Genomic DNA, 25805 nt, shown 5'->3' with positions numbered 1-25805 from the left:
AAGTCAATCTGGCCAGACGCCAAACCAAACACGCGGTGCCGTTATGGCAGCTGGAGTTCGAGCCAGGGGCCGCGTCATTGTAAAGGAAGTTGGAGTCTTGTAGATGTTGAAATGCATGGTCCAAGTGTTGTGTCAGGTGGCTCCTGCAATCAACCAAGTGATTGACTCAAGCAAACACAAGCAAAAAGAGAGAGAGGAAGAGAGAGAGAGAGAGAGAGCACTGCGCCTGTCGAGGTTACCCAGGACCCACATACGCACAGCACAGTAACTGCCTAGAATATGCATAATAAATTAGCATTTGCCACATTCTATTAAAGGCCTTTGAGGTACAGTACGAGTAATATAACAACAATCAACTTCCAATCAAAATGTATCACCCAACATCATTCTCATATCGCTAGTCTTTAGCGAGCTCAAGATTTCCATGCCGATAGCCGAGCAGCACCCGCTAATCTGACATGACTGGAGCATTTTCTCAGCTTCCAGTCGTAATCATGATGATCCTTGCTGTGTTGATGGCAGCTGCAGGCAGTTTTTCGGTGGCACAAAATGTCTAGGACTTGAGCTACATGGGTACTTACATAGGTCAACCTACCCGACTTGCGGCTGTCCACAGGTGCGACAGGCTCTATCACTCTCTAATATGTCCGATTCGAGACATTATTCAACAGACCAGTCCAACCACAGGTACGTCAAGCACAAGCACAAACGTGGACATTGTTTCTACCCCATGGGCTGGCTATGTTAGGCATCCTTTTGTCTCCAAGTGAGTCCCCGACAATTAATTGACCTGACGCCCTCCACCCACTCCAGCAGATTACTTCCAAGGCGCCGTCGCCATACCTTGCATCATTCATCACGTCGTGACCGCGGTCGAATCCAGAGCGCCAACGCCATCCCAACCATGACCTGGACGGGAAACCTACGGAGTATGTATTTCCAGTCACCAGAAAAAGCCTTCTTAAGCCGAGACCATGACCGGCAGCCCTGGCTTGGCCTTGGCCACCGCTTCACCCTTGCAGACCAGGTTGGCGTCAAAGTCCAACCCCCAACGGTTTGCAAATCCCTCGCAGATCTCCTGACATGACTTGGCAGCTTGACGGGTCCGACACCTTCGATCCCAGTCGCCCGCCTGGATCAGCATGATGCTGTTCTCCACCAGATCCTCTTCGATGCTCATGTCCTCCACCATGTCTCGTACCGACTTCAACTTGCGCGTCGCTGCGTTAGCCGCCAGCCGAAACTCTTGTAGCAAGTCCGTAATCGACCGCAGCGTCTGACCGAGCTCCTCTGTCTGCGACCCCAATATCTGCAGCGACAGAAGAGGATTCTGCTGCCGAAGAAACTGCAGAAGCGAGCTCAATTCAGTTATGTCGTCTAATAAGAGCTCAATCATTTCTTCCGGCAGGTTGAACATCCCACCGTACATGAGTGAGTGGCTCTGAGTGAAGAGATCCCGCGTCTTGTTCGATCGGTAAGTTGCCATGGATGTGTATGCCGTGATAAGGCGGGTCACCCCATATTCGATATTGCTCTGAGAGCGCAGTTCTTTCAGGCCGTGGATCGTTCTCCGAACCGTCCCTCCACCCTCACTCACTGCGTCTTCCGGATTCACACACATGCGCGTGAGATTCTCCAGATCGCGCATTCGTCTCCTGACGATGGGTGGTAACCCATCCGCCTGCTCCTCTGAGTCCGACTCGGGCCCGTAATCCGATCCATCGTATTTAGACTCGTGCCTCGCATGTCCTGATTTCCTGTGCCCTCTCGACTGCCCCTCTTTAGGGCTCAAGGGCACGTTCAAAGATGGTGACGTGCCATCCTCACCATGTGCCACTTGGGGGCTTTGTAACACCATGCCAAATCCGAAATCATGCATGTCGTTCATCGTGTACGGGCTTTGTAATTCGAGTGCTGAATGTTCCTGATCCACCACGCCTTCCCTCAAGCCCTCAAGAAAATTAGACTGATCTTCCTCTTCGCCACTGTTGTCCCAAGCTTCCTCCAGCTCATCAGCTAGGTTGCCTAGCCCACCACTTTCCGTCAAGTGTTCTATACTGCGATTGCTGTTTATACTGGTCCTGCTGAAGCGGCGCTGCGGTTGAGAGAAGGATGGCGGTCTAGACGACTTGGATGACATGGGACGTGGTGTTACCGGTGAGAGGGGTTGGTTGGACGTTTGAGAGGTTCGTGAGGATCGCCGTGAAAAGACCGTGGTGCCATTCGTCGTTCCGCTTGTGTAAGGACTCGAAAATTCGGCGCCCTCGCTGTCGACATTCGAATACGACACTCGGAGCGACCTGCGCTTCCGCGATGATGGAGCAGTCGGTGAGGCCGGTGGAGATGCAACAGCAGTCATTGTCGAATGCAGGGGCTCCATGCACGAATCCGAAGGCGGTAATTTGTTTTCGTTTCAGAATTCTTGAGCGAGGGCTCTATTATGGAGAGTAAAGCATGCTTTTAAACAAAGGAACAAGACCGCTCGGCATAGAAAAAGAGACTGGGGTTGTTGGGTGAAGAATGTTGGCGCGTTGAGTGACGGACTTGTGGTCGAGTCAAAGGGCAAACGACTGACTTCTGTCTGTTTGTTAGTCGTTTCGAGGCTGAAGGGAGAATTAGGCGCGGACTTCTGCCCCCAAACAGTGACTTTGGTTGGTGGGAATCTTGCCTAAAGTCCTTGGCTTGCACCTTAATCTTAGCGGCAGCCTTGCTAAGAATGACTGCCTATTGGTGGTATTTCCGGGGGGGGGGGGGGGGGGGGGGGGGGCCGGGGTGTTGTTCCCGCCCGGACGCGGCTTCCCACCAAACTCTCCCAACTTTGAGGCTCGCGGAGAGCAAAAATTGATATCATTCATCGACGGGCATTATTGAACCATCACGACTGACTAGCCCATCACTTCAGAATCCTCTCCTCGTCGTTTTTTGGGTTTCGTTCATCCCGTGTATCATCATGATATAATCTAGAAGTTTTCCTTACAACGCCAACATCATGCCAACAATCCGAAGAGTCCAACCTTCGGATCTGTTCCATCTAAATCTTTGTAACCTCGACCCATACACGGAAAACTATGACCTAGGTTTCTACCTGACATACCTAATGAAATGGCCCTCTCTATTCCAGTGTATCGAAGAACATGGTCAGATTGTTGGCTACATTATCGGTAAAGTCGAGTCTTCTCCTGCCTCTCTACAGTAAGTCAAGTCAAGTCAAGGACAAGTCACGTCTCACCCTGGGCTGGCGTTGTTTGAAATTGAGGCTCATCGTGATGGCAGGGCTTCACCCCATTTCTTGCCATGGCACGGCCACGTGACCGCGTTGTCAATTGCACCACAGTACCGGAGGCTGGGTTACGGGAAGCTATTGACCGAGGCTCTGGAAAAGGCTTGTAATCAACAAGACGCCTGGTTCGTGGATCTCTTTGTCCGCAAAAGCAATAAGAATGCCATCGCCATGTACGAGAGTATGGGCTATTCCACCTATCGCACTGTCGTCAAGTATTACTCGGACGACCCAACCGGCGTGTCCAAGGACGGAGAGGATGCGCTAGATATGAGAAAGTCACTGGACCGTGACAAAGACAAAAGGCATGTTCGGGAGAACGGAGAGAGCTTCCAGGTCGACCCAGAGGATGTCTTCTAACCAGTGAAAACCCACCATACACCATCATGTAAGGAATATGAGATATTCGCCTCCTCGCGCAATGCAAAAGTCTTCAACAATACCATCAGTACTGCACTCCCATCTCAACTTGCAATCACCCCCCGATTCTTCTCAAAATCGTTCCTCCGAAAACTCATGGGTAACAGCTCCCCAATCGTCTTGACCACAACCTCGCCCTCGAGACCCTCCTTGCCATACATGTAAATCGGTAGATCTCCCGTAGAGGCAAATTCATTGATGAATTGTCGGCACATGCCACAGGGGCTTGCGGGAGGAGTGATATCGGTGCTGACCGCAATAGCTCGCAAGACAGGCATGTCCGGCCGTTTAATCGAGGCCACAATCGGCGCGATGGCACATCGCTCGGCGCAGATCCCCACCGGTGTGCTGGCCACCTCGACGTTGGCTCCCGTGTGGTATGTGCCGCTTGAGAGCAGGACAGCGGCACCAACACGGAAATTCGAGTATGGGCCTGGAATGGTGGTCAGTTGGACTGGATATCAGAGACTGCAACACCTTTCAATGCTGACCGAGATTATGGGCATGCAAATGACTAGAAATGTCGGTTCTGTGTCTGCGAGATCGTGACTTACAGTATGCCTTCTCCTTTGCCTCTATCGCCAATGATGCCAGCTGCGTCAATTCCTCCTTTGACAGAGGCGTCAGGTTGTCGTTTGAACTCATGTTTCTTGCCGTTTGAACCCCCAATAAGTCAGTGTCTTCTTGATTGTAGCTTTGATGGAACAACAAATTCATAGAGCCCAGTGTATAACGTTACATCAACCTTATCAGCCCTTGGGCAGCACAAGCGACGGGAAAACTGCTCGCCGCTTTTATTTCCACTCACCCCACACTCGTCTTCCTCTCCCCTTCCTCTCCCCTACCAATGTGCTTCGAAAGGAGCTGCCAGCATTCATCCCTTGATTTGGAACATTCGAGGTGACTTGGTCTAACTTTGGCCCTGTTGATGACGTCTCATAACCTGTGGTAATGTTTTACAACGGGAAATGCTCTTGCTTCCAATTGGCCACGGCATCCTGTAGTCATCCAAATGCCTGAAAGACCACTTTATTACTGTCGAACCCATCGCAAGACTGCTTTATCATTCTCAAGCCGGTGTACCCAGGCTCCTTCTATTCCCAAAACTCCTCGTCTCAGCAGCCAACCTCACAAACATCAATTCATTTTCCGAAATCGGAGCATTCTTGAAAACTCACTCCCCAAGCCCTTGGCGATACCCCGTTCCATCAAATCTTATCTGATCTGGAGCCTATGATTGCTCGATATACTCAGCGGCCTCGAGGCAGGGACAGTCTAGCAACAGCTAGCACAGAAACGCAGATAATCGAGGACTGATCGACGATGAGATTAAAAGCACGTCTATCCCCCCCCTACCCTAATCCCTAATGATTGTTTGTGAATATTCCCACCTTCCAGGCATCCAAGTTTGCTTGACATCTAGTGTCCCAAGCTATCAATGGCAGTTGAAACAGAAGATCACTCCCAGGACGCAAGTCGGCAGGGTAATGATAACGTTGCCCCGCCTGTCCAACATGGCGTGCTCAAATCCGAACTGATTCACAGTCTCTGGACGAAGAAGACCTTGACTGTCGCATATCTCGGGTGAGACCAGTTCGACACGCTACAATGAACAATACTCATAGCTCCTCGCTTCTTACAGGCTGACCCTGACCACCTTTGTCCTCTATCTCGAGATTTACTCGACCTGGGTCTATTTTCCATACGTAACCAGCGCCTTTAGTAGCCACTCCATGTTGACCACGGCGGGTATTGTTCAGAACATTGCCGACGTTGCCGCATACCCCATCGTTGCAAAACTCTCAGATGTCTTTGGTCGCGCCGAGGGTCTAACCTTGTCCGTTGGCTTTTCCGCCATTGCAAATGCTTTGGCCGCCGGATCCCATAATATCGAAACTTATGTCGTAAGTAGTTGTAAAGCAGACGGCTTGGTTGGCCATCAAGGTCTCTCAACAATCTGCTAACGATCTAGGCTTCCAATATCTTCGAGGCTATCGGAAATGCCGGTTTCACCATCATGCAGCAGGTCTTCATTGCAGACACCACCAAGCTCATTAACCGTGGCATCTGGGCTTCCCTGATCGAGGCGATCTGCGTCATCCCGGTTCTATACATCGGTACCATCATCGGTGAGAGCATGCTCAATCATTCCACCTGGAGATGGGGATACGGAATGTGGGCGCTCGTCGTCCCCGTCATGTCTATACCGCTCGTGTTTACCTTGTTCTATCATCAAAGACGATCCAAAGCCAAGCTGGGCGGTGCCAGTCGCACTATCAGTGTTCTCGGTGGGGTTCCAGCTTCTGCGTCACTGCTTCGGAAATTGGTCCATGTGGTGTGGATCGAGTTGGATGTTCTTGGGGTCTTGCTACTAATCGCAGGGCTCTCGCTTACACTCATTCCACTGTCCATAACAGGGGCTTACAACACATATAAGTGGGGAGACAGTTCGACGATTGCTATGATAGTCGTCGGGATTGTGCTGCTTCTCGCATTTTTCGCCTGGGACGCCAAATACGCCAAATGCCCACTCTTTCCCTATCGTATGGTTCGCGACAGAACCGTCATCGCGGCTTGTGTCCTTGCTTTTGTCGACTGGGTGGGATATGCGACCAGTGCAACCTTTCTCTCCAGTTATTTCCAGGTCGCCGTGGGTCTTTCCCCAGGAAATGCAACCCGTATCGAGTAAGTGGACCTCTTATGATGGAACTTGTCACGGATCAGCTGACCGCATCGTCCAGCAATGCCAATCGTGTCACCTTTCAAGTGGGATCAGTTTTCGTCGGTCTCCTTATGCGTTGGACCAAACGTTCACAGCCTTTTGTCCTAGTTGGAGTTCCCATCGCCGTCCTAGCCCAGGGAGTTTTGATATACATGGTCGACATCAACGGCGCATATCCGGCCAGCGAGGCGGCGTTCGTGACCTCAAGAGTTCTGTCCGGCCTCGGTCGAGCCTTCTTTTCTACAGCTTCACAGGTTTCAATCCAAGCCTCGGTCGTGCAGCAGGATGTTGCGGTTGGTACGGGTATCTTCCTGGCCGCGATGAGTGTGGGTTCTTCGGTCGGTAGATGGTAGGCCGCTCACACCCCGTCCTGAAAGGCCAAATATACTTATTGTGTTTTATAGTATTGCAGGAGTGATTTGGAACCGGTATCTTCCTCAGAAACTTGAGCAATACCTACCAGCCGATGCCGTTTCTGACGCACCAAACATTTTTGCCTCCTTCATCTACGCTATGGAATTCCCCGAGGGAGGGCCTACCCGTGAAGCAATCAATCGTAGCTATCGAGAAACAACCAAGATTTTGGCCATCGCGGCAACATCAATCATGGCAGGCATGCTTATGATCCAGCTGTTCCTCAAGAATATCAACCTGGCAGAAGCCGATGGGAAGAGAGAAGAACAGCTTGCAACTGCCGACGGGTTTGCTCTGGAGAACATTGGTTCCTCCCACCGAGCGACGGCGGCGGATAATGTGCAGCGGGCCGCGCACAGCAAGTCTTGAGGGTTTCCAGGACGGGAAATATGCCCAAGGATAAGAGTTCGTCACAGATCTATCGAATATTCACAGTTTGTCCATTGCGGCCCTCCAGCAATCGTGTCCAATCACCATATTTGCTTGTTAGGCGCGAGCAGATTTCCCAACCCTTGGCTGTGCCACGAGCCGTAGGGAGCAAAAAGCCATGCATATGTGGACAATGGAACAATGCTTTGCGCAAACAGAAGATTATCATTTTGCTGAATTCTTGCATGACATGCATGTATATTTGCTGGTTTGCACTTCTCGCTTTGCTTGGATCTGCTCCTCAGCCTCGCTTGGCTACGTCCTCGAGGAGCACGTTTGCAGCGAGTTTCCCTAGGTTGTTTGACGCCAGGGGCGAGTCACCTGTAAGAACATACCGATCTTGATGGGTTTCACCGGTGATTTTCTCATTGATAGGGATAACGCCCAGCTTGCGAAGTTCCTCACCCACCAACCAAGACATCTTGCCTGGAATGTAGCCAATATCGATGTTGGCACCCTTGTCTAGCGAGTCCGGGAACACATCTATCTTGTATCCATCGTAGATGAACTTGCTACCTTCGGGTTTTCCGATGTTGGCGGCCAGCATACTAGCTGGACCGTGGCAAAGCGTGATGAAGTATCGCTGGTTAGCGTCGGCCCAGCGCAGGATCTTACCCACGATGGGGGAGAATGGAACGTCGTTCAATACGCCGTGTCCACCGGGGATAAAGACGCCGATGTAAGGTGTATCTTTGGTGAAACCATCCTTCCAGACATCCTCTAGAGCTAAGGGATTGCGAAGCTTCTTCTTGTATTTTTCAAAAATCGACTTTACTGCCTCGTCTTCCTTGGGAAATGCCCACATTTCAAATTTGACAGGATTTCCCGACACAGTGGCAATGTCGATGTCGAAACCGGCGGCGTCAAGATGGAGCACTGGTAGAAGCATCTCCACCGGGTGATTTCCCGTCGAGAAGAACTCGCCGCCCGCCATCTGCAAGTATCGCTCTTGTGTGGCTATTAGGAGAATCTTCCACTTCCCACCAGTATAAGCGTTGGGATAATCTGCCCCATCGAAATCGGTCTTTGGAGGGACATATTGCGTCAGCGAGTATGGTGATGGGAACCAGGCGTCCGACTCAGCCTGGTCGGCCACTGGAGTACGGTCAGAATCTTTAGACATGGTGAGGTTTAGCTTTGGGATCAAGGAGAGGAAATGTTTATCAGAAGTAATATCATGCCAGGTGGTGTAGAGCGAGGGGCAGTGTCTATATATCTATTCTTCTTGCTCGTGCTTCAGGACCACGTACAGTTAACAGAGTTCCAGCATTGAACTGTCGCCACGGCGTCTTGGAGAAAGTTGATAGTTGATTGGTGCTCGCTCAGAAGAGGAGAAAAAGGCTATATTGATGACACTTTCCATGGCAAAGTCAAGTGTCCCATCATCAATAAAACGTTCAGCATGTTAAACTCTTAACACTCAAGATCGTCAATTTTAGGCTAGAGGTCTTGACTCAATCGGCTCTTCCCCCCTCTCTTGCTACGTAAGCGGCTGAGTAATAGACAGGCCTATAGCCCTATTTAGTACCATACATCGACTCACCGGGTATCATTTTCTATCCCTCAACCTCTACGGGATTTTCTCGGTCCAGGAAGTTTCGGAGTTCGTGGCTTTGCCAATGCTTCTTCCGATCAATTTTCTTCCTATCTTTGGTCGTTACTCATCTAAGAGGAGAAAACGGCTATATTGATAACACTTTCCATGCCAAAGTTAAGTAGCCCAGTATTAATAAAACGGTCATCATGTTAAGCTTTTGACACTCTTGATCGTCGATTTCAGGCCTGAGGTCTTGAATTAATTGACTCTTCACCCCTCTCTACGTAAGTGGCTGAGAGATAGACAGGTCCACAGGCCTATTCAGTGCCATGTTTCAACTCACTAGGTATCATTTTCTATCCCCAAACCTCTTCGTGACTTTCTGGATGTAGGGAGTTTCAGAATTAGTGACTTTACCAATACTTATTTCGATCGATTTTCTTCCTATCTTTGGTCATTACTCATCTATGCTGGCCGAGCCAAACGCCGACTTCCAATGCAAGTTTGCTGGGCTGATCGTAATGAATCAGATGGGCAGCTTCATCGACCAGAACCATTTCTTGTGCATTCAGAGCCTTTTTCAATCTACCTGCTATCTCGACTGGTAGCCATGCATCGTCGGCGCCCCAGATGATCTTGACTGGTGTTTGAATTCCCACACCCGCATAATCTTTCTCAACATCGCTCACATCACGGTTGTGGGCCTGGACCATTTCCTGCAGAAATCGGCTTGTGCCCTGGCTTCCGTTTGCAAGCCATGGGGAGCTGAGTCTATCTTCAATTTCCTTCGAGATTGGCTTGAACGCAGCGCTCTTGACGTATGCACGAACTAGTCCTTCACTCATATGCGGCGGAATAGCTTCAAATACACCATGATTCTCGGCGACTAATTTGAAAAACGGTAGGCCAAAAGGACCCACAATCACCACATCGATCAGGGTTAAGCTCGCAAATTCGTTCCCATGTTGTAGCAAAAGCCGCATAGAGACCAGACCACCATTATCGTGTGCTACCACATGCGGCCGACGGGGCAAGGTCCAATGTTTAAATAAAGCGGCACTCGCTTCCGCACGAAGGACCAGAGATCCATCTAAATCAATCTGGTCGGCATTCACTGCATCTTTTGTACGGCGATATGATGGTGACATGCCGAATCCTGGATGGTCATAGATATAGATGTGGTACCGACTGCAGAGGCTGGAAACGAGATCTTCCCAGACAATACTGCTCCACGGCGTACCATGAATGAACACGAGAGGCGGCAGAGTCTCATCACCAATGTGTGTCCAATAGATTTGGAAATCATGAGTCGCAGACTTGTGGGTGAAAGTCTGATCGAGGGGGTATTTGGATGTCATGGTTGTAGAGCTGTGATATGATATGATGGATCAATGCTTTTCAAGTACAAATCCAAGCGCCCCAGTACTGATCCAGATATAAGATCCTCAAGCGGAATCTGAAGGGCGTAATGACGTCAAAGTCTTCATGTTGCTCACAACTCTTTGAGACCGAGTACGGAGTAGATGCTGAGTAATCTTGCAAGCCTTACCCGCTCTACATTTCTGGAATGCCAAGGGAGGTTTCTTGTATTCAGTGAGAGGTATACTTGACTGTTCGGACACATCTTTGATACCTGAGTCATGTGACTCGCATATTTTATGAGAAAAGCGCTGACATGGTCTGATCCTTTGACGAGTACTGAAATGGGCCATCCAGGCTGGTGAATCAGGACACAAAGCTAGTCTGTGCAGCGGTGGTATTTAGCACTTGTCGGATCAGTCTTGCTGACCTTGTCAAGCTGGGTTCGTCCAGCTTTGTATGAAAATAGTATTTAACCTCAGCACAAAAATGTTAGCATCGAGTGCTCGTGGCAAACATGGCCAATTAATATCCAGCTTCTGGGATGAGTTTCGCCCACGACCCGTGCATAGGCGTGTCACGAAAAGGAAATAGAGAAAAGCCATGCAGCAAGAAAATCGAGGTAGGAAGCGGTGAGGCTCTTGTGGCTGTTGTATTGGACGGTGAGGGATTCTGAGAATCCCTACTCGTGCTGTCATAGACCTAATATGAATGAGGAGCATGATGTGGTGGTCACCTCACCTATAATACAATGCCTTGACTCGTCCCTGGTCGCAGTGGCAACCCCCGGTGTCTGCTCTTAAGGCTATGGAGTGAGTGGCGCGTAGTAGCGATTCCCCGACTCTCTGGGCATGCTGTCATTTGACTCGAAGCCCGCGGGGACCCGGCCACCCTGAACAATTGGAGATTGCTAAGATGGAACAACGAGTCGAGAATCTGGCCGGCAGATATCCCTCAACAGCGGGGAGTAGAGAGGGTAATCTGAAGTGACATGAAGCCTAACCTCATGCCTGATGCATGGTTTCCCGATGGTGTACATCCGTTACACAGCCGAAAGATGGCTCTTGACCCTTCATCTTGAAGGCCAGCTTGAGCACAATATTTTTACATCGGAGTTCTTCAACTCGCTTCAGTCTGCTCGGGTGCCTTTTTACGACTGGCCAGAATCTCATCGACAACACCTAGCTCAAGAGCTTCCTCTGCGCTGAGGAAGAAATCTCGCTCCATGAGCTTCTCAATCTCTTCTAGCGACAGCTTCTTCTTGCCCGTCAGGTGTTTCTCGTAGATTTTATTGAGGACTTCTCGGATGCGGAGGATTTCTTTAGCGTGGATGGCAATGTCTGCTGCGGTTCCGTAATGGCCCCCGCTGGGCTGATGTAGCATGATACTCGAATGAGGGAGGCAATATCGCTTGCCGGGCGCGCCACCAGCGAGCAGAAGACTACCCATGGATGCGGCTTGACCGAGCACGAGGGTGCTAACCTATTGAAATGTCGTGTCAACGGTGAGGGTCAGAACCAAGCATGCAGGAATGGACATACCTCTGGAACAATGTAGTTCATACAATCGTATATGGAGAGACCAGCCGTAACTGAGCCACCGGGAGAGTTGATGTACATGGAGATTGGGCGGTCGCTGTCGGCCTCGAGGTACAGCAGGGATGCAGTAACCGTAGCAGCCATCCGATCATCGACCTCACCATATACGGCGACGATACGCTCCTTCAAAAGCCGACTGAACAGGTCAGTTGTATGATGTGCTCCACCAACATTCTCCGTCACAAATGGTACTGGTAGCCAACTGGTCGGAGGGGACGATCTCGATGTCGACTGCTGTCGGTGCTGTGATGTTTGTTGCAGCCCTGCACACTTTCTGGCCACGTTGGGACGCGCAGGAAGCCGTGGGGCTAACCTGAGAAGGCTCCGCATCGTTTATGTTGGACGGCAAAAAACCAGCACGTCCGAGAACGAAGAGGTGACGTGAACGATCACAGTCATCGTGATACAAAAGTAATGCCAGCCTTGTCAGTGATATAGCGAAGCATTAAGACTAAAGCGCACATTACCAGCCTTGTGGAACATCAACAAGACAATTACACAATCCTACAGCCTTGCCTATCTTTGTTGATATCTAAGGCGATATTGCAGGGTTCTTAGGACTGGATCTAAGAGGACATGGAAGCCTGGGTGCAACGGCATAACTAACATCTCCCAGACTGATCAGACTGATCAGACTGACCCGCGGCATGTCTCGCCTGAACGTATCCAGATTGTCAAGAATGCCCGTATGATTGCAGAAGATGGATGGAAGCGATCCATTAGGCCTGATCCCGACACCTTTGCATGGACGACCGATCTTCACTCTCGCTTAAGTACAGCCATGACGATGGCGTTGTGAGTGAGAAGCTCGAGTACCCGTGATTGTGGAATAGACTCCCTCTTCCGTACCTTACACATGCCCGAACGCCAGTGCTATGCCTTGGGCACATCTAATTTTTCCGCGATTGGCTTTGGACAAGACATGGTGTTCATCCACTATCGGCCTCCTCTTCTTTGGCTAGCCCGTGTTCCTTCAACAACGCATCGATCTCATCGCCCGACCACAGGTGGTGGTAAATCTTGCCATCTTTCGTCTTTCCAACGGTGGCAAACTCGACTGGCGGAAAATGTTAGCATTATGTCTTGAGCAAATATCATGAAACTCACTCTTCTCGCTGCTCAACTTTGTCGAATCCATTGTCTTGCTTAGAACCTTCACTGCCATGCCACAAGCCTCTTTCAAGTCGCATTCTTCCTTGTAGTCTTGTTTCAGTAGACTCTGAGCACTGGCATTGTTGGCACCGACGCTGGTAGCCTTCCATCCACCATAGTTGCCGCTAGGGTTACTCTGATACAATTGGAATTGGCGCTGGGGGTCCCACCCTGCATAGATGAAGGAAACACCAAAGGGACGAAGACCACCGTGCTGGGTATAACCTTGCTTGAGGTCACACAGGCGCCGCACCAGCTGTTCGCATGGAATGTCTTCGTTGTATGTCAAAAGGTATCGTTGGGCGGCTTGTCGGGCATAGTTGATTAGGATATTGGCATCTGCAGTCATCCCAGCAACTGCGCAGATCATGTTACTGCAGACAGACAAAAATCAGTTCAGGGCTTTGCCTTTTTACAGATCGGGTGGCATACTCGTTCAAAATATACAGCTTCTCGGCCGATGTGTCTTGTTCCAGAAGCTTGCTTGTTACTTTGCGCTCAGCAGCGAGAACGATCCCATCCTGGGCCAAAATGCCAAGTGCTGTACCGGCATGGGAAATGGCTTCGAGGGCATATTCGACTTGATATAATCGGCCTTCAGGAGAGAAGATTGTGGTCTAGGGCAACATGTTAGCGATGGTCCAACTGTCGGAGATGGTATAGCGCAGCCACTTGACCTACTCTTGAATCGTATCTGCGAGACATCCTGAGGGCAAAAGAGGAATAGCAATGACAGGAATTGTTACAATCGGGAGGACAGAGGTTAGATTGGAAAGACGAGAGACGGTAGAGAAGGGAGGTTGGTGGGTTGATGAATGGATGTTTGAATGATTGCGTAGAAGTGGCCGACTTTCCCAGTATCCCAAAACTGTAAGGCAGGCACGATGGATTCACGCGTCGCCTGCGCTCTTTCCAGTTCCTCCTCATCCTTACTCATCCACGCAGCCAATCACAATCCTCCTCCAACAATTTCCCCAACTTCATCATTTCTACCATTGAACATTTCTGCGTTATTAGGACTCTCATTATAGTGTCCAACGAGACTCTGGGGACGGGTGTTACCTCGATTCTTCTTAACCCCGTACCCAAAATGCTCAAATCAACATATCGCCAGGCTGCTCCGAACGAAGCGCTTCCCCCACTTCCTCCAGGTTGGACCGAACACAAAGCTCCTACCGGCCATCCTTACTATTACCATGCAGAGAGCCAAACCAGCACCTACACTCGACCAGTCGCTCCCTCAGAAGAACCACTACAAATCGATTATGGCGCCACCGAACCGGACCAACTTGTCCGTGCCTCCATGCACGCCATGGACGAGTTCCACAGAAACAATCCTGTCGAGCCGGCGCATTTTACTGGAGGGAGGAGTTATCAGGATCATACACGACGAAGAGGAAACCAAGGAGACCGGCCCAAGTCCAAGATACCCATCTTGAATTGCCACCCTTGGGTATTGGTCAAGACGAAGCTAGGAAGGAGATTTGTCCACAACCAAGAGACCAAGCAAAGCCTCTGGAAATTCCCTCAGGATGTGATGCTGGCCGTGATTGAAATGGAACGACTCGAGTGGGAAGCTAAAAAGAAATCCGAAACCGAGCGCGAGGATCACGCAGAACCAGAGCCCAAAGACAAGGCAGAAGCGGTCAGCGTCCAACAGCCATCACAGGATGAAAATTATGACAGCGACTCGTACGAAGAAGTCGAGGTGACCGATGATGAAGAAGACGGTTTCGACGAGTCCGACAATCCTTCCAAACGACCCCGTATCTCCGAAGAGGCCAACGTCACACAACCTAATGGACCTGTCGAATTTAATGAAGACGATATAGAATGGCAACTTGCCCAGATGGAAGGCGACTACGATGACCATGACGAAGTCGACAACGAGGACCTCTCCCAGAATGACGAGAATGACGAAGGTCTTCCCCTCACTGCCGCTGACACAACTGCACTATTCCGCTCATTACTCGACGACTCAGGCATCTCACCCTATAGTGTCTTTGAAAAGGTTATTGAAGATCTCTCTATCGTCGAAGACGAGCGCTATGTCATGCTGCCAAACACCTCGTCCCGCAAGGAAGCTTTTGCTCAGTGGTCGAAAGACCGTATTGCCGAAGCGCAAGCCGCCAAAGAATTGGAACGACGGCGACTGGAAACCTCCAATTCGAGTCTTGCCGACAAAGACCCCAAGATACAATATCTCCGGCTGCTCCAGCTCCAAGCCAGCCCAAAACTGTACTGGCCAGAGTTTCGTCGCAAATACAAAAAAGAACCAGCCATGAAAGACCTAAATCTACAGGACAAAGAGCGAGAAAAGCTATATCGCGAATACATCTCAAAACTCAAGCTAAGCGAATCAGATCGTCGGAAAGATCTAGTTTCATTCCTCAAGGGGGCCGATATACCTAAGAACATTAGCACGCTAGAGGAAATGCCGCTCAACATCCTGAAAGACCTGAGATATTATTTGGTTGATCCACGGAGGCGGGACGATCTAGTCAGGACATTTTTGGAATCATCCAGGTGACAAGGGACTGCCAATGGTGACACAGCCAAGTCAAGAGCCTTGATTGGTGGTAGTGGTCGAGTAATGGAGGAAATTGGAGGAACAACGTAGCGATGACCTCGTGAACGGGAATGTCACAATGCCTCACCATAGCTAAGCCATATTCCATGAAAGATCGACGATGACTGATTATTCTCATTCATCAGCCAAATACTCCAAATACCTAATCACACAATCGAGACATGGAATCTCATTCCCTTGTACTCATGCCTCCATCTATACATACATTCTCCATTTCTTTCTCCATTTTGTTGTCCCTTCAATCATACAAGCTAGTCAAAATGAGTCGGCCGGTTCATTCATTCCACGCAATCCATTTCGTTGTTGCTTTGCAGAGACTTGGCCAGAGAGCAGTGTATTCAAACAACGTGGTCACAAACCACAATCCACGATTGTCATTGTCATTGCCATTGCTAATGCCATCCCATCCCATTCTCGTCACCATCATAATCAACATGAAGGTTGAACTCGGACATAAAAATCATCTTGTGTGTTCTGTGAGCACCTCGTCATATCCAGTTCAATTTCGAACATGCCATCCTTGGGCGACCATTACATGTTCAACAGGGTCAAGCACCATCAATTTTTCTAGATAAGGATCCCATAGAGGCCAAGGGCCTGTATTGCCTTGTTCTCTCACTCTGTTCCTTTCTCTGACTCCAAAAACAGATGCTCACTTGCCCTGCCGGATATTCTGGACGTCTTGCAACATCTTGGTGAGTACATCCAAACGCCTTCCAGCCTCAGGATTGCGTTCGATGCATTCCTTAACGATGACAAATTCGTGTTCGCCGGCGCTGGGAACTTGCTCGCAGAGTTGAACGACCGCGGGCGCTGTGGCAAGCGTGCCTAGGACTCGTTGCGCGTTGAGCACCGCCGCTGAGGGGTATTGTTGTTGTTGTGGAGGTGGGACGAATTGAGCGTGGGGTGGAGCCCCAGGATAGGGACTGGGTGTGCCGTTGACGCCGTTTCCAGTGGGAGGAAGGCTGGGAGCCTGGCCGTAAGGGTTGTTTGGATGGGAATGGTCAAACGTGCCATCCATAGGGGTGATGGGGGTCTGAGCCACTGCTCCCGCAGGACTGTTCATTGCCCCTTGTGCTTGGTTGTGTGGCAGTTCGCTGTTTTTGACGACAATAGGCACCAAAAGCATCCGCTGCGTGGTTGGGTCCGGGAAGTTGTGTTCGATCTTCTTGACAAAAGTGGGCAATTCTTGGCCTTGATCGAGAGGAACCAGATAGATATCCTTGACCGCTGGGATGGAGCTTTGCACTCCCACTCCAAAGCGCTCTTTGGTTTTGAAGTAGTTGAAGAACTTGACAAATTGTGGATGGTCAGGACTACCTTCGGCCGGTTCTGGCATATACACAATGACAAGGTCCGATGTACTGCTGTACTCAAGACCGCACAAGTATGCCTCCGCCTTGCTGGGTTGGATTCGTCCCGCAATGACAACCTGGTCGGAGAGAAGCTGATGATATGTCAGACGGAGGGTGTCGCTTTCTGGAGTGGCACCAGCTGCATATTTGGCGACAATGTTGAACTTGCCCAGACTACCACCGTTGACACTGCCTCGCCAGACAACACCATCTTCTTCAGAAGAATCCTTGGGTGAATAAGGGGGAGATTCGGCTTCCTCATCCTTGAGCAATTCGTCAATGTCAGCATCAGCCTTTGTGCCAGGGCCTGCTGGATCTGGTTGTTGGGCAGGCAATTCGCCAAAGCGAGGCCCGTCTGGGTCACCACCGGTGGTTGGGGAGCCTGCGACGTTGGCAAAGACTCTGTCGATGTCGAAATTGGTCGAGGACTGACGTCGCGTTGAGTCGACTGAGGGTCTACCCTGTGAACTGGCTTTACGATTGGGGCCAGAAAGAGAGGGGCTCTTGATCTTGGGCTCAGGACTTTTGACTTGTCCATCTTCATCCGTAGCAGTCTGCTTTGCTGCTGTAGCGTTTGACGTGGTCGACTCCTTGGCAACCTGTCTTGACTCATCCACGTACTCATCTCCCTTGTGAGTCCGTCTGATTCTTGGGCCCTCTTGTTCGATGATTGTATGCTGCTTCTCCATTTCTTTCAATACTTGAGCGTCTTTGCGCTTCTGTTCCTCGCTAGCCATATCTTTCGGATCCATGCCTGCCAATACATTAGGATCCAGCTCTCCAGTAAGCAGACGAACGCCCAGAGCATGGTTTTTCTTGACATTGAATGTGACTGCGCGCAGTTGGATTTTATAGGCTTCATTTGGATCGCCGGTGCCTCCGGCTTGGATGTGATACAAGGCATGTTCGACCTGCAGTCCAATCTGGGTTGCCACCTCCATAGCACTGGTTTTGGGTGGGATGCTGTACTCTTTCTGTTTGACAGCGTCCTTGATCAGCGAGTCGATGAGCTTGATCAGACTAGTGGCACCACTCTTTCGTGAGGAGTTGGTGAGTTCTTTCACATCCGAAACGATTGGTGCGCCACCGGCAGGCTCTGATCTTGAAGCTTGTCTTGAAGGTGGTTCTGGTAGACTGGGCTTGCCATCTCGTGAAGGTTCGGGTTTCGATCCGTTTGTCTCGGCTGATGAGGTGGCACGAGCTTTCTTGTTCTAGATGAGGATTAGAGGAGGGTTTGATTGAGAGTCTGGAGGCGCAACATACCTTGATCTCAGGGACACTTGGGGATTCTTCCAACTTGCGCTTTTGGCCCGAGGTAACAGCAGGTGTTGGAGCAGGAGTGGTAGCAGGAGTTGGCTTGAGTTCTGGTTCCTGAGGTTCTTGCGAAGCTGAGGCAATGACATCTTCTGTCTTTGCACCGGCGGATTTGCGACCTTTGCGACCTCCTTTCTTCTTTGCCTTTTCGGCCAAGGCCTGTTCTCTCTGCTTGATGGCCTCTTCCCACGGTTTCTCTCCTTTTGCGATGGCGGCGACAAGCTTCTTATGGTTTTCTGGCTTACACTGCTCGCAAAAGTACTTTTCGGCTTCATAATCCTCGGGAAGACCCATACAAGAATTGTGTTGCCAGGCGGCGCAATTGTCGCAACAGATCATGGCGCGGGGCTCATCCTCTTCTTCTGCATATGTCCCACAGACACAGCGGATAACCTCTTCCTGTTCCTCTTCCTCCTCTTCGACAACTTTGGCCTTTGCGCCTTTGCCTTTTCCCTTCTTCTTGGTGTTAGGTGCGGTAGCATCTTCGGTGACATCTCGGTCTTTATTGTGTTGGCCTTTGGTCGCACGACCTGATCGGCGAGGTTCGTCTGCGCAACAAATGAGTCAGTCAGGAGGGAGAAAGGGAGCCCTCACAAACGGTGACAGCACGCCCGCCACCGCGTGTGAACGCCGTGCGAAGTGTGATGGGGAGATTGCTTACCAGCCATGACGGGATAGGGAGCACGTTCCGCACAACGCTACAAAGCAGACCAAGATGATACACTTGTCACCAATCACGGTACATACGCGATCTACGACAAGACAAGGTAATCACAAGAGTATGGCACGGGCAGGAGTGGGTTGGGTTGCGCCTAGGGCGCGGTATGAGGTGTGAGTGATCTTCACAGGGCTGGGTTGAGGGGTGTGGCGGAAATGTGGTGGCCAGAGGAGAAAAATAGGGAAGGATAACTATCTAGGGCAGTTCGAGATAGACACCAGTTGGTGCAGGAGACGAGAGGTGAGGTTGAGGTTCGAAATTGGGAGGAAACAAGAGGCAGACTGAGAGAGAGTCAAGAGAGAGTCTCCAAGTTGCAGTTGCAAGTGGCCCAGTACTATGGCATCGAAGCCAGCCAATCCACGACGATTGCAATCTCAACCCGTCGGTAGACTTGCTCTATTGGGGTGGCCGAGGGAAGCTACCAGAATAGCGGAGGAAGGAAGAGGAGGAGGAAGGAGCAGACGGTTGGCTGCGGGATGGCATCATCATTATTCCGGATCAAGTGGGGGAAAGAGCGCCTTACCGTGCCTGCGCTAACCTCATCCCACGTGACATTTACTTCACTGACACGTGACCATCCAATCTGTTCATCCTTGCCGCAGATGTAGATGCAGATTGGTGGAGACTGGAAAGGTTTCATCAGAGCGCTACTACTGTATGTTTACAACCCCGAGGCAAACAGATTCTCATAGACACGTACTACTGATCACGTTGCAATTCACCTCTCCTACGACTTCACAACCTCACTTTCCCCCCCCTCCAGTCCCCATGACGGACGTCCGAGCCTTACTCGCGGCGGAGCGACAATCACGAAGGATCTCTCATCCTCACTTACAGTACACCAAGTCTGGAATTCTACTCTGTACCATTTGTAATTTGAACGTCAAGTCCGAAAAGCTATGGGATGGCCACCTGCGAAGTGCCAACCACCGAAAAAACGCACTTGCGTCACAAGAAGCGTCGAGCAACCCACTGAAACGAAAGATAGAGGATGTCGATTCAGAATCCCCTCAGGATGATGGCGGACACTCTCCTAGTGCAGCCACGGATGCGAGGAAGAAAGCAAAGGCCAGAGGAGGTGATGGTGTCGGGAACAATGGAGATATACAGCATGAAGAACGAGACGGCTCGGAGCCATCACCAACCTCTAATGAGTTAAACGAGGTGCTAGCAGAACAACCACTTCTGGCAGCGGCGGCGCCCATACCCAAATCTCCCGGCGAGAGCTCCGAACCACATTCATCGCCCATTACCAACCGACCGAAACCAGCGACAGCGCCTGCTGCTGCTGCTGCTGCTTCAGTTGACGAGGACGAGTGGGCAGCGTTTGAACGCGAAGTTGCACCACTGACCACGGAACAGGCTGCACCACCAGTCAGCTACGAAGCAGCCACCATATCAGCAGCACCAGTCTCAGCTGCTCAACTAGCTGAGCAAGCCGACCAGGAAAAGCGAGGACAATTGGAACTACAATATCAAGATGACAAGGAGGAAGAGGAGCGACGGTTGGAAGAAGAATTCCTTGTCATGGAGGAAATGGAAGAGCGCGTCCGCAAGTTAAAAGACAAGAGGGAGGCGTTGCGGACTGCAATGCAAAATCATAACAGTGACGGTGTCGATACGGGCCAGACAATTTCGTTGAATGCTGAGGACCCTGTAGACGGCGGGGGAAAAGTCACGGCGGGATTTGATGATCATCATGACGACGACGACGATGACGACGATGACGAAGAAGATGACTGGTATCAGTAGATACCATAATGAATTTAATTTCGTAACCTCGTCAAAGAACTGGAGTCCTGTGCGCACGCCTTGGTACCCCTTTCCCTGTGCAATGCTTTAGGCCCCGACTGATACATGACTCGCAAACCCTCCGAGAGATGATGAGGTTTCCTAAACCATGAGAAGTAATGGTGTGCGTAGAAAAACCATGCCGAGTCTTCCTCTCCTCCATCACACATGCAGACTGGGCTGCCGAGGAGAAGAAACGGGAAATGAAATAATAAATACGGTCATGCAAAGTCGTCACCCATGACATCCTCAATTTCCACCACGCCCGTGACTTCGTTGTGATCAACAATACCGAGCAAAGTCCCTGGGCGAAGGAAATCCCTCCCCCGACCATGAGCATCCGCGCCTCGCATGTGCAGGATCCATTGGCGACACTCGTCGACAGTTGTGGAGCATAGGACCGAAATCCAGTCAGTCTTCTCCACAACAATGGGCCCAAACTCGTCCTCTTGGTTGGTCACGGGAGCTCCAAACTCGGAGATTCTTTGGATGCGCCGAGGGCCAACGATGTGGGTAGGGGAGGTGCGGACGAAACCGCGAGGTGATCGGACGGCTGTCAAGACCACATCTTGACACAACAGTGGATGTCCCGGTCTCGAGGAAGCAATGGGGACTTGAGAGACGGGACTGGCCATGTCAGCCATTGTCGGTGCGGCAGAAGGTGGCTTGAGAGCTGCTCCAATGGCGCCACCAGGATGGTTGGCAGCAAAAATAGCTGGGGTCTGTAGTCCCGCAGAACTGTGCAACTCGTCGGCAACGGCCAGGGCGAGGCTGTCCCCCAGAGCAAGAGTGATGGTGGTGGATGTGGTTGGGGCCGAAACGCCAAATGACGAAATTTCGGATTCGTGAATCATGGTGGGGAGGAGGATATTGACTGAGGTGACGCGTGACTGGTGGGTGAGAAGGGGGCAAGTGGTGGTGTTCAGATGGCCTGTCATGGCAATGATGGGGATGTTTGGTTGGATATGTGGCAGCAGAGACATGAGTTCCGGAGTCCTGCCGGAGAAGGTGATGAAGATGACAGTGTCATTTGGTCTCACAACGCCCAGGTCGCCGTGCAGGGCTTCGATGGGGTGTAGGAACTGAGCGTGAATACCGAGAGAGACAAAAGTAGCAACGAGCTTTTTTGCAATGTGGCCAGACTTTCCCACGCCAATGAAGATGGTTTTGCCGTGTCGAGATTCCGAGTGGATGATCTGTTGAATGGCTTGCAATAAGGCTTCCTGGGCCACTGGAGATGTAGTGTATAGGTCCTCGAGATGGCCGAGGGCAAGGCGCTCTGTTGCAAGAACGTGGAGGGCCTTTTTTATGGTCCGACTGTCAGGTTTGAAAGTCTTGTCATCGAAACTTTCGGGAATTTCTGGGGGTGTAATAGGAAGAGACTCGATTCTTTCGGGAATGGGACCAGACACAGGCATTGACGGTGTCAACGGTGTTGGTAGAGATGAGTACTGTCGGTAAGACATGGTAGTAGCGGTGGTGGTAGTGCTTGGCGAAAATTGGCCGATCAAGTCACCGTGCTTTCTCTGTCGAGAGTTGTGTGTAGAGCAAGATGTTTAAAAAGGCCTCTGTACGGCCGTTGGTGACCAACCTCTCTGAGGAGATGATTCACAGGAGCAGCGCAGCACGAGATATGTCGAAGCTAGGTAAACCAGGCAGGATCAAGAAGCGTCAGTCAACGGTCGAATAAAGTTAAGAAATGTTGCCACACAGCACAACAAGGCCGGATTGTCAATAACATGACGCCATAGACTTTTGAGAGATGGGAGAGAGAATCACAAGGAGGGCTGGTGCCTAGGGGGCAGTCGACCAGTGCAGACTTGAAAAGGTGTGAAAGTGTGTTTGTAGAGGGGATGAGAAGAGTGGAAGGAGGGAGGATGGTGCTTGCGATTTGGACGGTTCATGATCATGGTGTTGTTATCGAAGAATAGTGGACACTCTCCAACTTATGGCAGGGGTGGGTAAGAGAACGCCCAGGACGCGAGGAGCGAGGAGACTCGGAACCATGGGGTGCCGCTTGGACACGGGTAACTGTACGGAGTATTGCAATTTACGAGTGAGTGACGGAGTATCTGTCCCTGGTAGCCTGGGAGCCTGGGAGCCTGGGAGGTACAGTACTCAACGAATCTAAGCAGACAGAGGCATACGCTCAAAGAATTGCGACAAAGCGGGCGGGTAACACGCGGAAAGGACATGATACCAAAACTGTCTAGCTCCAAAGATAGTATGCAATGAGGTGAGATAAGGTTATGGTGAGTCGATGGAGACTTATGAGAGGGAGAAAAAGAGAACCGAGGGTTAGCCAGAGAAGAAGCCAAAAGCCAAAAGCCAGGAATCCAGGAATCAATCCAAGCACCCACCATGCATCTTCGTACGCATAGTCCTAATTAAGAATAAGACTCATCGGTCGCTGCTACTTACTCCCTATACGATTACAGGTACCTACCTACTTCCTTTTAGTACCTACTTATGTACCTGGGCATTTCCGGTCAGTCTCCAGGCGGTGCGGCACGGCAAAATACCACGAGGCAGGAGATGTGTGTCATCTTTTCCAATCGCTCTCGTCCGACTCACATTCTCGAGCTGACTGGCCCATGACCTGTTCAGTTTCGAGTCTTGGGTCTTGAGCCTTGACCGCTAGATATCCTTTTCCACTTAACGCGGAACCAAGTGGGAAATCGGCGACGGAGGATGAAAGGCGTGTCAATTGACACGAGTTAGGGTTGTTGGCATCGACTTAGAGGGAAGGAGGGACCCGGTTTTTATCTGATACCTTCCCTGCGCCAACGGATTCGTCATCTAGCACCTGCCGTGATCATAATGCAGGCATTCCAAACGTCTTGACTGAGCAAAAAATCAACCTACGGTCAAGGATCCTTGACACGAGACGTTGATACATTTCCCCCGAGATGCGACCATCTTCCCAAAAAATAAAATAAAATATTAGCATGTGTTCATGCGTGGCGTCCTTGTGGTTACACAGGAATTGATGCAGGCATGCAGGGTCGATCGTCGGGAAAAGTCGTACCAAATGCCCCGCTCGCCTAACCATGGTCCACTCACAAACTCAAGTTTGACCAACCGTGCTTAACGCGCCAGGACCCTTCCAGGTACCTTCCCAAGCACGGAGAGGGTGCCTGGCGTTGTTGTACCGCGCGCCACTAATCCGTAAGTACACTCGTCCCCTCGCATCCACAATGCACGCCCCTCGGCCCTCTTCCCTCCCCTTGTCTGTCGTTCTCATTCTTCTCCCGTACCACCGGTTTGTGTTGCACAAGGCCCGAACGGCCTACAGCCAGACCACCAACAGCCCGAGATGGGTGCTATGGTGCTGCATCCACCGCACATGCAACCTCGATTACCATCTGTCAGCACCTTGCGCTCAACGCCGACAAGCGCTTCAATCACACTCGAAACTCGGCCAGGGATCAATCTCGCAAACCCTACACCGACCACTCATTACTCATGACTCACCTAGACGTTGGTAGACTCCTCTCTGCATTTCACGGCAGATGTCACACACCTCAACTCCCTTGACTCTCGATAACTTAGAGCACTTGCATCCTGCAGCCTGCCACTAAACACCCCGGCCGAAGACCGGAGCAGGGGGAACATAACTAGGTGTACCTACAACAAGTCTGAGCATGCTACCTTCATGTACCAGAAAGCACCGAACCGGACAGACACATAGACGAATCGATTCACATTGCTCCACCAGCGCCGGACCATTGCCAGCCCCCCGAGATGGGTCTAACCAGACGACCCATCATAAGGGAGCTTGCCGAACAAGGAGCTACCAATTCTGTGGCTCCAGGCGTGCCGCATTCAGGCACCTCAATTGCGCCATTGTCCTTGCCAAGTCTCTATCGCCAGCTTCGGACATTTTAACTGCCGGGTAAGCGTCATCGATCTGTCGCAGCTATCTGAACTTTTGGACATCTGGATGTCTGGACTGGTTCAGTGAGCCGTATCCTTTCCTTTCGGCCTGAGTGCATGAATGACATAGTCAAACATCCCTAACTCGACTACAGTGCAGCCTAACAGCCCCTGTCCTCGAATTTTCCAGGAAGTACAGTGCCTCTCTATCAGCCATTTCATGCTATTCCCAGTGATTTGTGCTAGACCCCTTCCACCCCTAGCCCAATCAGTCCTATCTCTGCCTTCCATGTGCTCCAGCCACTGTCTGTGCATTGCCTCGAGGCCTCACACAAATACCACCACCATGCCGACACACACCGTATTTATGCACACCAACACCTTCTCCCTACTACCTACATAATACTCTGCATTTTATCCAATTTATCTTGGACTTGACCGCATTCTGTTCGAGACGACACGTCAGATGAGGGCCCTGCTCATCCCCTCGACTCTCGAAATACCGGCACTCCATCCTTATCAGCATATCTTCCGTGCCGAATTACCAGCCCACCGCCAGTCGTATCCTGACAATTTCACACATGTCAAGTGGCCAAACTGGGCACGGATCTAAGAAGATGCACTCAACCCTCAGCGGTAGGTGATTTTCCGGGACCATGCGGCCCGCAAGTTCAAGCACAATGCCCTGTTATGACTGTGCAACACAAGAGACTCATAGCATTTGAAAGTTACGATGATAACATTACGAATCCATTCAAGACCCTGGTCTTGACAACATGAGCTTGTCGAAATTTCCCAAGGTGCGACCCCATCCCCGAATTTTATCAGACGATCAGGATCGTCCCTGCGCACTTGACCCTCGCAACAATGAATGATTTCAGCTTTGCAACACATTGTCGCCATGTCAGGTCCACCGCCTGACAGGTCAATCTGATATTCTCTTGTATGGAATAACCAATGCTCTTGAACAAGACTGGACAAGTGAAACCTGGCCATGCTGTGGAAGATGTTGCCACCTGTCCCCTGTTTCTACAGCCTTGCACGTGACCATGGATCCACCTACTGGAATTCCCAAAGCACCACGGAGATGCCGTGACGGGACGTTGCTTTGGACCCAGAGCCAGGGATTTGCAGCGCACCTAAACCCTTTTGACACACCTCCATGCAGGTATGGCACCGCTACCATTGCCGAAGCATGCACCTCTCAAATGCCGGCATGTGTTTTGGATGAGCCTCTCTAGCAAATTTCC

The 25805-nt window shown here is 50.9% G+C and overlaps 12 protein-coding genes across 12 annotated transcripts; 4 read left to right on the top strand and 8 right to left on the bottom strand.

Moving 5' to 3' along the window:
* Nucleotides 1-537: 537 nt before the first annotated feature.
* Nucleotides 538-2583, bottom strand: PV10_07733 (uncharacterized protein). The gene has a single exon (XM_016372666.1). The coding sequence runs from the start codon at nucleotides 2378-2380 to the stop codon at nucleotides 962-964; it is 1419 nt and encodes a 472-aa protein (XP_016221998.1). The 5' UTR covers nucleotides 2381-2583; the 3' UTR covers nucleotides 538-961.
* Nucleotides 2584-2828: 245 nt separating this feature from the next.
* Nucleotides 2829-3720, top strand: PV10_07732 (uncharacterized protein). The gene is made up of 2 exons (XM_016372665.1): nucleotides 2829-3192; nucleotides 3274-3720. The coding sequence occupies exons 1-2, from the start codon at nucleotides 2990-2992 to the stop codon at nucleotides 3638-3640; spliced, it is 570 nt and encodes a 189-aa protein (XP_016221997.1). The 5' UTR covers nucleotides 2829-2989; the 3' UTR covers nucleotides 3641-3720.
* A 24-nt stretch (nucleotides 3721-3744) lies between these two features.
* On the bottom strand, nucleotides 3745-4345 carry PV10_07731 (cytidine deaminase; the record flags this gene model as incomplete). The annotated part of the gene is made up of 2 exons (XM_016372664.1): nucleotides 3745-4133; nucleotides 4255-4345. 2 exons carry the CDS (start codon nucleotides 4343-4345, stop codon nucleotides 3745-3747), a joined length of 480 nt encoding a protein of 159 aa, XP_016221996.1.
* A 244-nt stretch (nucleotides 4346-4589) lies between these two features.
* On the top strand, nucleotides 4590-7436 carry PV10_07730 (uncharacterized protein). Its single transcript, XM_016372663.1, has 5 exons — nucleotides 4590-5284; nucleotides 5343-5604; nucleotides 5673-6385; nucleotides 6442-6771; nucleotides 6827-7436. Exons 1-5 carry the CDS (start codon nucleotides 5139-5141, stop codon nucleotides 7203-7205), a joined length of 1830 nt encoding a protein of 609 aa, XP_016221995.1. The 5' UTR covers nucleotides 4590-5138; the 3' UTR covers nucleotides 7206-7436.
* A 70-nt stretch (nucleotides 7437-7506) lies between these two features.
* On the bottom strand, nucleotides 7507-8388 carry PV10_07729 (uncharacterized protein; the record flags this gene model as incomplete). Its single annotated transcript, XM_016372662.1, has 1 exon — nucleotides 7507-8388. One exon carries the CDS (start codon nucleotides 8386-8388, stop codon nucleotides 7507-7509), a length of 882 nt encoding a protein of 293 aa, XP_016221994.1.
* Nucleotides 8389-9263: 875 nt separating this feature from the next.
* On the bottom strand, nucleotides 9264-10521 carry PV10_07728 (uncharacterized protein; the record flags this gene model as incomplete). The annotated part of the gene is made up of 1 exon (XM_016372661.1): nucleotides 9264-10521. Exon 1 carries the CDS (start codon nucleotides 10158-10160, stop codon nucleotides 9264-9266), a length of 897 nt encoding a protein of 298 aa, XP_016221993.1. The 5' UTR covers nucleotides 10161-10521.
* On the bottom strand, nucleotides 10516-12119 carry PV10_07727 (ATP-dependent Clp endopeptidase, proteolytic subunit ClpP). Its single transcript, XM_016372660.1, has 2 exons — nucleotides 11703-12119; nucleotides 10516-11643 (listed from the first exon to the last, which is right to left on the bottom strand). Exons 1-2 carry the CDS (start codon nucleotides 12087-12089, stop codon nucleotides 11281-11283), a joined length of 750 nt encoding a protein of 249 aa, XP_016221992.1. The 5' UTR covers nucleotides 12090-12119; the 3' UTR covers nucleotides 10516-11280.
* Nucleotides 12120-12197: 78 nt separating this feature from the next.
* Nucleotides 12198-13774, bottom strand: PV10_07726 (uncharacterized protein). Its single transcript, XM_016372659.1, has 4 exons — nucleotides 13593-13774; nucleotides 13344-13528; nucleotides 12867-13285; nucleotides 12198-12816 (listed from the first exon to the last, which is right to left on the bottom strand). Exons 1-4 carry the CDS (start codon nucleotides 13614-13616, stop codon nucleotides 12689-12691), a joined length of 756 nt encoding a protein of 251 aa, XP_016221991.1. The 5' UTR covers nucleotides 13617-13774; the 3' UTR covers nucleotides 12198-12688.
* Nucleotides 13775-13896: 122 nt separating this feature from the next.
* Nucleotides 13897-15661, top strand: PV10_07725 (uncharacterized protein). The gene has a single exon (XM_016372658.1). The coding sequence runs from the start codon at nucleotides 14002-14004 to the stop codon at nucleotides 15439-15441; it is 1440 nt and encodes a 479-aa protein (XP_016221990.1). The 5' UTR covers nucleotides 13897-14001; the 3' UTR covers nucleotides 15442-15661.
* On the bottom strand, nucleotides 15497-19181 carry PV10_07724 (uncharacterized protein). Its single transcript, XM_016372657.1, has 3 exons — nucleotides 18832-19181; nucleotides 18120-18718; nucleotides 15497-18067 (listed from the first exon to the last, which is right to left on the bottom strand). The coding sequence occupies exons 1-3, from the start codon at nucleotides 18836-18838 to the stop codon at nucleotides 16154-16156; spliced, it is 2520 nt and encodes an 839-aa protein (XP_016221989.1). The 5' UTR covers nucleotides 18839-19181; the 3' UTR covers nucleotides 15497-16153.
* Nucleotides 19182-19557: 376 nt separating this feature from the next.
* On the top strand, nucleotides 19558-20640 carry PV10_07723 (uncharacterized protein; the record flags this gene model as incomplete). Its single annotated transcript, XM_016372656.1, has 1 exon — nucleotides 19558-20640. The coding sequence occupies exon 1, from the start codon at nucleotides 19657-19659 to the stop codon at nucleotides 20638-20640; it is 984 nt and encodes a 327-aa protein (XP_016221988.1). The 5' UTR covers nucleotides 19558-19656.
* Nucleotides 20562-22656, bottom strand: PV10_07722 (uncharacterized protein). The gene has a single exon (XM_016372655.1). It carries the CDS (start codon nucleotides 22143-22145, stop codon nucleotides 20901-20903), a length of 1245 nt encoding a protein of 414 aa, XP_016221987.1. The 5' UTR covers nucleotides 22146-22656; the 3' UTR covers nucleotides 20562-20900.
* Nucleotides 22657-25805: the final 3149 nt, after the last annotated feature.

Source organism: Exophiala mesophila, assembly GCF_000836275.1.
Source record: "Exophiala mesophila strain CBS 40295 unplaced genomic scaffold supercont1.5, whole genome shotgun sequence".
NCBI classification, from domain to species: domain Eukaryota; kingdom Fungi; phylum Ascomycota; class Eurotiomycetes; order Chaetothyriales; family Herpotrichiellaceae; genus Exophiala; species Exophiala mesophila.
The sequence above is the reverse complement of the archived record's forward strand: the minus strand, read 5'-3'. Positions and strand labels throughout refer to the sequence as shown.